Source organism: Mus pahari, chromosome 8 (genome assembly GCF_900095145.1).
Source record: "Mus pahari chromosome 8, PAHARI_EIJ_v1.1, whole genome shotgun sequence".
Lineage (NCBI taxonomy): Eukaryota > Metazoa > Chordata > Mammalia > Rodentia > Muridae > Mus > Mus pahari.
The window spans coordinates 49,043,630-49,055,359 of record NC_034597.1 but is presented as its reverse complement, the minus strand read 5'-3'; the positions used below and the strand labels follow the sequence as shown (position 1 = coordinate 49,055,359).

General features: G+C 43.7%; 1 protein-coding gene across 1 annotated transcript in view; it reads left to right on the top strand.

Moving 5' to 3' along the window:
* Positions 1–11,730, top strand: part of Micu2 (mitochondrial calcium uptake 2) — an 83,855-nt gene that overhangs the window by 26,761 nt on the left and 45,364 nt on the right. Inside the window, exon 2 of the mRNA XM_021202885.2 lies at positions 3,679–3,817. Coding sequence (XP_021058544.1) covers positions 3,679–3,817 — 139 coding nt within the window. The remainder of the gene's footprint in view (positions 1–3,678; positions 3,818–11,730) is intronic.

Below are 11,730 nucleotides of genomic sequence, written 5' to 3'. Positions count from 1 at the left end.
CAGGCGGATTTCTGAGTTCGAGGCCAGCCTGGTCTACAAAGTGAGTTCCAGGACAGCCAGGGCTATACAGAGAAACCCTGTCTCGAAAAACAAAACCAAAAAGCAAACAAACAAGAAAACCCAGTGATTTAACAACAACAGAAAAGCTTAGGAGGAAGAGCCCATGGCCACATGGGATCAACCAAAACAGAAAATGAAGAAGCAAAAGAAGCAGAAAAGGAAGAGTCTGGACTCCACCAAAGCCTATTGCAGATCTGCTGAAGGCACTGGAGCATGACTTAGCATCTTGTCCTGTGCCATACACGGTATAACCAAACATGGTCTGCAACTCAAAAGCTGTGGTGCTGGCATTTGCAATACTCTCTAGGTCCCTTTTAAGTCTTAAAAATCTGAGTTATACTATTGCTGAAGATCACATACCTTTGTTGCAAAATGTGAAATTAAGCTAGAACTGGGCTAGACAGTTTCACATTGCCTGAAGGAGCGATGCACACGACTGGGGGAGAAAAGGCACCAATGGTCTGTGAGCCCTACAGCTACAATAGCAGTGTGCCAGGCAAGACAAGCCCACGGGCATAACTACACAAACCACTGTGGTGGTAATTGTTTGCTCTCTGACTGGATCTGAGGCCCTCTTCACAAGAGGGGACTCATGCCTGGCAATGTGAATACAGTCGCAGCCATCCTGTGGCTATAAGTTCCCAGAGAACTCACTACATTTACTTACATCGATTGGCATGGCATCAAACTACCTTCTAAGTATTTTATTTATATGCATAGACTAATACTACACTCAGAGAGTCTTGTCAAAGAACTGTGGTAAATGCAGAGACTGCTCAAGGTCCATAAAATAAGGAATGAGTCAACATTCAGTCTTTAACAAAGCATCTATACCACCCCCTCCACAGCTCAGAGAACAAGAAAGAAATGTCGAATATAAGAAAGGCTGCAAAATGCTATCTTCTTGGCATGACACAGCCATTACGAATATGATTCTATGACAGCAGAGGCTATCTGGGCTTGGCCTGTACAAGACTGACCCTGTCGTCAGCCAGTTATAGATAGAGATGGTTCATGTAGGCAAACCCCTCCTAGCTGAACTTTTGGCTACTAGTCAATTCTGGGGAGGAGCAGTCATTGTCTTCAGTTATGTGCCCAAAGGTGAACCCACTAGGCTTGACTGGATAATTTGAAACCACTAGTCACACAGATGATGCTGGTTTAACTCAGCAAGTACCAAGACAAAAAGGAGAAAAAAAAAAAGGCCATGAGAAAGGGACTTGAGAGGAGGGGCATAGGTTGGAGGTAAGAGAAGAAAAGAATGGGGTGACAGTAACCATAATTTACTGTGCATTTATGCAACTGTTAAAGAACAAGTTTAGTATAATTTATAAAGAAATCCTGGGTTGAACAGAACTGTATTCCTATACACAACTGTACTCCTGTATACACAGCTAATATGCTACATATCAGAGTGCGACAGGCAGAAGCATCACTACAGACCCAATAGTCTACTTGAAAGCTAGGCAGAAAGAGCTTGGGAGTTGCAATAGTACATCCTTATAAAATCACACAGTAAAGCATTGTTCTCTTAATAATGCTTTCTTGACCATTGAAACCTTGTGGTAGGTTTGAGATCTGACCAAAATAGTTATGAACGTGAGGTAAAGCAAGTAAAGCCTACTAAATAAAAACTAAAGCACTAGAGTTGGCATTGGCAAGCCAGTGCAACTTATGTAAGATAAACGTGCCACTGTGAACCTTCAAATTGTACTTTTAAAAGTTGACTACTGTTTGATAGAAAAAAAAAAAATATCCCAAACAAAACTGTGTTGGTACATTTACTTGCAAAGTGATCATCTCAAAGTCCTTCTTTGCCCTCTGCTTAAATGTGTAGCAGCCAACCAGTCTATTCAGGACATTCTACTCAAATTTGATACAACCAAGGAAGTAATGCATGCTAGTTAGGAAATGGGCAGCATTTAGCCTGGGGCTTGGAGAATTGCTAGTTCTAATCCTTTTCTTTGTGAGTCTCTGACTCTAGCTTCTATCCTCCTCCTCTCTTGAAATCTTATCACACTGCATTGTCTCTCATAGGAGCTGGTATAGGAACTTGTTGGACACTGAGAGGTTGGTGGTAGATGGCCTGTGCCATCAGTGCCTACTGCATTCATCTAAATAAGCTTGTTGACCTTAACAAGCCTAGCTTCCGTCTTCTTAAAAGTAGGTTACAGCTGGGCATTCTGAGGGTAAGGGCATGCTTATGGTGCTCACAGCCTGACATACACACCATTCGCTTAATCGACTTCTTGCTGCAGATATTTTCTGCTACACAATCATGCACTTGGTTCATTTGCATTCTGACTCTTCCTAGGGCTTTTCTGAAATTAGCATATGCTCAATTAAGTGTTTACTTCAGAGAAGGTAAAGCAGTGGTGAAGGGAGGACTGGTAGTAAGAGGTGAGGTGGGAGCATCCACTGTATACTTCATAAAGGAACTAGAAAAGAGCTGTTGACTAGTGATAGCAGAGAGCTTGGCCTCAGTGAGAGGCAATGGAGTGTACCACTGGTGAGCACAGAGCACTGGAGAGCATAGGGCGGACTTGTTTATCCTGGGGAGTAACAGAAATTTAGAAAGCTACCATACAAACTAAATTGCAACAGTGTTAGTAGAGGCTATTGAAGGGTTTCCAACCATCTTCTGATGGAGAGTCATGCCTGAAGCTCAGTCACATTTAGGAGTTATTTATGTGGAAGTGGCCTACAATTCTAGGCAAACTTCAAGCTCAGAAATTACACGTATAAAAGGATCCTTATTTCCTCTATCTTTCTGTTGTTGTTCACCAGAAACTAAGATACTTTGCCAAAATGTAAATGGATGCAAACAACAGAACCAAGCATCCAACTTTATAAAATGGCACCTCCTTAAGAGTTGTCTCTTCAGAATGTGGTTCTGTGAGTTGGAGGTTGACGGAGGCATATGGAAAGAGCTCCACCTAGGTGTCAGTGTTGTTGTCCACTGCGGTGTCACAGTCTGTGCAGCCACAAGGCCTGTTCATGTGTACAGATTGCCTTTAGTGGAGCAGAAAGCTTAGAGATGGCAGCACTGTCATCCAGCTGTTGGGAAAGCTGGGTTCTAAAGCCTGGGAAACTCCAGTACCAGCAGTGTTTGGCCCGTACACATCCTTTCTTAGCTGTATGAGAGTGCAGCTGTGCATGCCCTACTACCCACATCTGTCTGGTGTGATCATCTGCTACTCTCTCTATCCCTGTGGTGGCAGTGGCTTTCTGCTGCTCCTTATTCCTACCTTGCTTGGGAAACCACGACTTACTAACCCCTTACATGGCCTCTGTGAGTGTCATCCCATCAAAAGATGACTTTGTCTTACCTAGGAGACCTGCCCCCCCCCCCAAATCTGTGCTCTCTGTGTCATTTCCCCCTGTCTCTGTGACTTCACATACTTGTGAATGTCATTCTTGCACTTGAGAATAACTTCGCTCCAATTAGTCATAATTGGTGCCTAAAAATGTAGGGACTTAGTTGATACTTGTTACGTGAGTAATGTAAGCTCTGGTGGTTATCAGTCCTAACTTACCCTTTAAAGATAACTCTGGAGATACTTAAGTTTGGAAATCATACTGAAAAAAATCTTAAATTATTATTTCTTTTTCTTTTAGAAAAATGATTTGGGACCAGTAGAGAAACTTTCTCTCCGCAAACAGCGGTTCATGCAGTTTTCATCCCTGGAGCATGACGGAGAGTATTACATGACACCCCGAGACTTCCTCTTCTCTGTCATGTTTGAGCAAGTGGAGCGTGAGTGGTGCTGGTTATGTTATGTTGTTTTGTTTTGTTTCTTTAAAGCTTAAACATGCGGGTTGGGGAGCTTGTTTTCAAATTTTGTGACAGCTTTTTTGCATTTGAGTTATCCCTATTCCTTGTATTGGACATCTTCTTGTTATAATGTGACAGTTATAAGCTTTCATGTGTATCTGTTTTAAAGTAGTTATTGTGTATGGATTTTTCTAAATGAGAAAAAACAGTGAATTTTTTTGTTGTTGTTTTGTTTTTTTTGTTTTTTTGTTTTGTTTTTCGAGACAGGGTTTCTCTGTGTAGCCCTGGCTGTCCTGGAACTCACTCTGTAGACCAGGCTGGCCTCAAACTCAGAAATCCGCCTGCCTCTGCCGCCCAAGTGCTGGGATTAAAGGCGTGTGACACCACGCCCGGCAAAACAGTGAATTTTTAATATACTGTCTTAGTCTGGGTTTCTGTTCCTGCACAAACATCATAACCAAGAAGCAAGTTAGGGAGGAAAGGGTTTATTCAGCTTATACCTCCAAACTGCTGTTCATCACCAAGGAAGTAAAGACTGGAACTCAAGCAGGTCAGGAAGCAGGAGCTGATGCAGAGGCCATGGAGGGATGTTCCTTACTGTCTTGCTTCCCCTGGCTTGCTCAGCTTGTTTTCTTATAGAACCAAGACTACCAGCCCAGAGATGGCACCACCCACAAGGGACCTTCCCCCTTGATCACTAATTGAGAAAATGCCTTACAGCTGGATCTCATGGGGGCATTTCCCCAACTGAAGCTCCTTTCTCTGTGATAACTCCAGCTGTGTCAAGTTGACACCCAAAACCAGCCAGTACAGATACCTAAAAATGTTATTTGACTAGCTATTAGTTTTTAGTGGAATTGAGGTTTTAAATTGAGAAGAAAAATATAGTAGACTAATTATTAAAGAGAAACATGTTGTAAGTTGAAAAATCCTGAAGGAAACAATGCAACCAAAAATTAAAATAACAAAGTACAATTACTTTATAAATGGCAAACTCATAATTATCCCATGATGGCAGGAACCCCCAGATTTATCACCTGAACCAGCCCTTCTCACTGTGCATGTATGCACCGTAGTGCGGTAAGGCCTGTCATGCTGACACTCTACAAAATGCTGGATTCACTGTAAGTAACTTAAGTACTGCAGAAGGCGGCGGTCAAGGCAAGTGGTCAGAGCAGGATAGGGTGCAGGGGAAATGACTGAGCAGGGCAAAAACAGAGTGAACATGATGGAGCGTCCCAGGGACAGGACCTCCACGGGACACTGGAGACAGGGAGCTTGGGGATCACACTGAAGAACAAGTAAGAACTAGATGGTACAAAAGATCCCAGTGCCTGGCTCACCCACTCAAGGAATGTCTACTTGGCAGAGCTGTGTGGACTTCATCTTGAGGGAACAATGAAGGTTTCAGAATTAGAAAAATAAAGTAATAAAACCGTGTTTAGATTAATCTAGCCCCATGGAGGGAAATTTAGCAGTATGTGGCAAAACTTTAAAAATGTTGACTTGCATTGGTACAGTAGTTTGGGCCAGATATAGTGGCACACCCTTTTAATCCCAACAAACAGGAGGCAGAGGCAAGGGGATATTTGTGATCTACATAGTTCCAGGACAGCCAGGGCTATATAGTTCAAACCCAGCCTCAAAACTCGAAATAAATAGAGTAGTTTAACCTCTGACATGAGCATAACTTGGACATTCTCATTCCTGTCCTCACAGCAGGAAAAGGAAAAAGAAAATTGGTGAAAAGTATAAAATCAACTGTTCAGGTCCATCAGGGGTCACCACAGAACTGTGAGGACACCTTGACCCAAAACCTGGAGGCCAATAGAGGCAGAGGATCAGTCAGGGCTTGCTTGGATCAGAAGCCTCCCAGCAGCTACCAGGATCCTATGTCAGAAATATTTAAAAGAATAATCCGGGGCTGGTGAGATGGCTCAGTGGGTAAGAGCACCTGACTGCTCTTCCGAAGGTCCGGAGTTCAAATCCCAGCAACCACATGGTGGCTCATAACCATCCATAACAAGATCTGACTCCCTCTTCTGGAGTCTCTGAAGACAGCTACAGTGTACTTACATATAATAAATAAATAAATCTTTAAAAAAAAAAAAAAAAGAATAATCCGCTAGCTGCCAGAATCTGAGTATAAACCAACTTAAGAGATGAAAACTCCTAAAGAGGAGGGGTAACGTGGCTCAGAAAGCAAGAGTGCTCAGCTCTTCAATACCTTGAAGACATGTGCCATGGCATGTGTGGGCACGCATAATCAACAGAGATTTATCTTTAATTATGTGTATATGTCTCTGTGTGGGTATGTGCACCTGAGTACAGATTCCCCGTGGTTGTGAGCTGCCCAGCATAGGTGCTAGGAACCAAACTCAGGGTTGAAGAAATGGCTTAGCAGTTAAGAGCATTTGATGTGCTTTTAAAAGACCCAGGTTCAAGTCCCAGCACCCACATGGCAGCTCACCAACAATCTATAATTCCTGTTCAGGGAATCCAGTGCCTTCTTCTGACCTCCACAGGCACCAAGCACACATGTGGTATATACACATACATGTAGACAGGATACTCACACATAACATAAAATAAATACATCTTTTAAAAAAGAGCCTGCCTCTCCCTGCCAGTGCCATTTCTATTAAATAGGCTGTTACAGCCAAACAGGGTTTGCTCTCAGAAAGGATTAATCTCTTCTGAGAGTTAGTTAGTAGATTTCAATGATGGCACTGTTCTGCCGAGCTGCACCCTGCTTGATCGCCCATCAGTAACTGATGCCAGGGGCATCTGAGACTCCAGAGATGCAAATGTGAAGCATTCCTCCTTATGACAGTGTGTGTGTCTGTGTGTGTTACCCCAAGATAGTGACACATGTCTTAAGCAAAAGTACTAACTGGAAGAATGAGATTCAGCCTTCTTAAAATAGAACTTTGTTCTCAAATGTTACCTTAAAGAAATTGAATGGCAAGACGAAAAGCTGGCAGAATTTATTTATAGCATATAAACTGGACAAGAGTCAGTATTTGCGTGGGAAGCTGCAGTTTTAAAGGAGGATTGCACATGGAAGAGTGAGGGCTGGGTCATCTCCAGGTGTGCCAAATGACATGGTAATTACTGCAAAGTGACATCACTAGAGAAACTGTCACTTCAGAAGGGGCCATTTGGCTTGTCTTCCTGAATGCAGCAAACCATAAAGATTCTTTTGAGAGGGACATTCTTCACAAAGCAAAGCCAGAAAAACAGCCTTGATCACCAGACTGGTGACTGCAGTAATTCATCACAGCCCCAATTAACAAGTTCTTTGAAGTAACCTTTAGCTTCCATTAGCTTCTACCTACCCTCCCTACCCCTGCCCCAGATATCTCTTAATGATGTCCTTAGAATTTACCTTAGTCCAGAGATCCATTTGTCGTATCTGTCTTCACAAATTGATTGTTGTCTAACTTTCAAAGCATCTCACTTGGTTATTCTTCTGGCTTCACTTTCTGGTGAGGTTCTCTACACACAGGACAGTTTAATAAAGCAGGCTTTCTTTAACACTCAGGAGATCCAGCCGAGAGCCTGCACAGGGCTGAGGGTGACAGTGTACTTACCTAGGCTGTGTGAGGCCCCAGCTTCCATCCCTAGAGCTGCCACAAGAAGACTAGGCAGGGAGGAGAGCTTTCCCTCTTTGTCTTTTCCTCTCCCTCTCCCTCTCTCTGTATATTAAAAATGGAAGAAGAGATATTCACAGAGAAAGAAGCAAGAAAATGAACGTAAGCACTTCCCTTGTTTGTAACTGTAGGGAGAGAAAAGTTTATACTTGCTGTATTGGCAAGTCCCATCACAGAGGTTGAAGAGGCTATGGATCAGAGGTGGAGGGCTCCCAGGACTTTACCTTTGCACACTCTTGGTTGGAATTGGAAATGGAAAACCCCCAACTACTTTGGAAAACAACTTTAACTGCTTTGGAAAATTAAACATAATTTTGACCAAAATTTGCATTCCTAGGTGTATATATATACCTGGTAGGAGCACTTACTGGTGTGCCATAGGATATATGGCCTCACACAAGCAAAATCCTGTCTCCAAATAGCAATAAATAAATAAATAAATAAATAAATAAATAAATAAATAAATAAATAGGTATAGGTTGTGGCAGGAAGTCGAGAGGTCAGGGATAGAGTCTGTGAGGAAAACAGGCTAAACTATGTGCTAGCTCCTTTGCAGAAGCACACTTAGGAAAGAGAAAAAATGGAGAGCCTCCAGGGGGTCCTAAGAAATATTAATCACCCCAATGGGAGTTGTTCCTTCATGGCAGCGTAAATTAGAAAGATGGCCTGTCCAGCAGTGTGTGTCCAGAGTTCTCGTCAGTCAGCAGGGTGAGAATGTCTGCACTCGGCACTTTTCGAGGTCAGAAAGGAGCTCCAGATCCCCAAACCCCACCTCATCCTGTGACTTCTAGTAGGCCTCATTGGGGAATTCCCTCAGGTGCTAGGGTTAGAGGGCAGGGGCTGCATGGTCTTTACTAAGTACTGTTCAGCCAGACACTGGGCATGTTCACAAGCAGTGCATGACAGAGAGAGCTAGTACTCAGATTCTCCACAGTATGTCCTCTAAAATAACACAGTGTGGGGAAGGAACTAGAACCCAGATCTCTGCAATATATTATCTAAAATATCCAGAGCCCAACAGCAAAAGTCAAAGACTACAAAAAAGCAAGAACATGTAGGATCACTGGACAAAATCAACAACAGAAATTGTTCTTGTGAATTGCAACCAGATAACAGATTTAACAGAAAAGACATCAAAATAGCCCCTAAAATATGTTCAAAGAAACTATAATTAAAGACTGTGACATTTCCACTTTTATTATTCATTGGAATGCAGTTAAATGATCAGAGGGCACTGAGCCAAATCTAGAGTTCAGTAACTTTGCAGGCCAGATAATACATCCTTTATGCATATGATGTCCTTCATCCTCATTTTTCATCGTGGATAAGATCATCTTGGTTACATTCCTACGGATCATGGTGAATAGCATAACAAAGAAAAACTAAGCGAAACCACTGACCCGTGCTCTCTGGGTAAATGAAATGATATGAAGCAATCTAAGATTTATTAGATTTTAAACTCATTTACCTGGCATTATCTTTTTGGCCTTTTGGTAAATACTATACTTTATTAATAGCAATTGATGAGACTTATGTAAGCATCTCTGCATAGGACTTCTAAATAGACTCTGGCAACTCCCTGTGTCTGGCTCCCTGTGTCTAGCTTGGGTCTCTGCTGTGTACACCCTTGCAGCATGCACCATCTCTTTCTAGATTCTCTCCTGCTGCACTCCATCCAGTGACTTTGGCTTCACCATTCACACCCCACACTACTACCTGGAATTGTCCCAATTTCAAACTCAGATTTCAGAACTTCCATCTGTAACAACAACTAATTCATTATCCTCCACTTTACCTGCGACCCAGTGTGTTTATTCTGAAACCTCATAAAAATGTCTAGTGTCCACTGTCCTGTCATCCCAGGGTCCCCTTCTCCTTTTCCCTGTAGCCACAGGGTTTGTGACTGTCGCTCTGATAACTACTTCCCCGTATCCCTTTTGACTCTCTCCTGAACTGCTGGGAAGATAGGCACTTGCGCAGATTGGAGCCCCTAAATTCTTCCTCAGCTTCGCCTTATCCTCCAGGTCACGCATGTCATGTGTCTGTTCATGTTCTCCAGCTTCCTTCATCCACCTGCCCAAATCCCCACCTTCTCATCTCCTTCCTATCACACCCTTCCTTCTCGCTGATGATAAGATGTGTGTACCCATTTTTAACTCATGGAATGAAGGCTAAAAGTCGAAGAATCCTTTAGATTCCTCGGATACTGCTCTAGCTGGAAGCTCTTCCCGCCCTCTCCTGCTCCCCGGGAAGGGTGTGTCTCCCTTTAGCTGGTCCTTCCACCCTTTGTGCTCTGTCAATATTGATCTCTGATGTCTCCTTTTTAAAACCTTCAGGTAGTCTCATGTTCACCATAATATATTCTTAGACATTAGAGATACCAGCATAAGAGTATGCAGGATTAGCTGGGTGGTGGTGGCGCACACCTTTAATCCCAGCACTTGGGAGGCAGAGGCAGGTGGATTTCTGAGTTCGAGGCCGACCTGGTCTACAAAGTGAGTTCCAGGACAGCCAGGGCTACACAGAGAAACCCTGTNTCNAAAAACCAAAAAAAAAAAAAAAAAAAAAAAAGAGTATGCAGGATTATTAGATCTCAAATGTACATTCAAACAAGAAAGACACGCGAGAGAACTCAACTCCAGGCTACTTCAGCATTTAGAAGTGGAGAGATGGGAACCCATAGGAGAGGGAGCAGCAGCTCAGAACTAGGAGGAAAAGCAGGAGCGAATTCAAATGAGGTTTTGAGGAAGAAGAAATAGTCACAGAAGGTACAATTGAGAAGCAAGCAAGATGAGGACCCAGAATTAGTCATCACTGGCTGGCAGCATGAGGGGTGTGGGTGGAGTAGTGTCAACACAGGAGTCTGAGTACAGTAGGTGGGGTACATAAAGGAGAAGTAAACACGGAGGTCTTTGCCTAAGGGAAGGAGAGGACTGATGTGAGAGATGGGGTGGAAGTGTACCCAAGAGAAGAGCTTTCACCTTGGGCTGAGGGGGATGATTGAGGCACAGTGGGGTAGTGCAGAGGATTCTTCCAGAACCAAGGCCCTGAGAGAGCACGGGTAAGGAGCACAGTGGAAGATGGGATTGGCTGGGATCTTGGAAAGGCCCTCCATAACCGCAGGTTATGAGAAAACCAGGGATGAGAAAGCAGTTACACTGTAAGGGGGAGGGACTCACAGGAGTGGCCTCAGTAGTAAGCGATACGAAAGACTGTGATTGCTTATAGAGTTCCCTGTGGAGGCAGTGACATGACCCAGCAGGTAAAGGTGCCTTGGACCCCCTGAGCCTACCTGCTGCGAGGAGAGAACTGACTCCCCAGAGTTGTCCTCCAGCCTTCCTGCATATGAGCTCACATGTAAAGCCCAGAATAAAATGTGCTTTTTAACATCTAAGGATGAAGTCATTCCTGTGGTTATTAACAATGAATTTGAGATGCGTCTTGCAGAAATATTATGACTACTTTTCTCTATTGACCCCTCCATGTTCTGGTGTGGATTAGGTAGACTCAGATCTAACGAGGGCTGGGGATCACCAAGAGCCTGTGATAAAGTGAAAGAAGAGGGGCTGCTGTGCATGACAGACCGACAGGCAGGCTGGATGGTTGGTGGTGGATGCTGAGCCTGGTGGGAAGTCACACTTATGCAAATGAGGATGTGATAGACAGGTAGAGGATTTTGATTGTAGGGGTCACAAGAACCAAAGGGTAGCCACAGGAATTCCACACAGGATGCTGGAGGAGTAAGTCAATGACTGACTTTGAATATTGACTTCAACACTAGCCCCATGGACCTCTGTTCCCACCTCAGTAAGTGAGAATACTAGTAGTAAAGAGTCAGGCATATACAAGTAGGGCATGGAGAGCTCAGCATGTGGGGACTGCAGTAGTAGCTACTTCTGCATGTATTAGCTCCTGTTAGGGGAAAGGCAGAAATATTGGCACTTGTTACATTTGAACCTTCCAGGGTTTTTGTTGTTGTTGTTTGTTTGTTTGTGTCTTAGTCGGGGTTTCTATTCCTGCACAAACATCATGACCAAGAAGCAAGTTGGGGAGGAAAGGGTTTTTCTGGCTTTCATTTCCATACCGCTGTTGATCACCGAAGGATGCAGGACTGGAACTCAAGCAGGTCAGGAAGCAGGAGCTGATGCAGAGGCCATAGAGGGATATTCTTTACTGGCTTGCCTCCCCTGGCTTGCTTAGCCTGCTCTCTTATAGAACCCAAGACTACCAGCCCAGAGATGG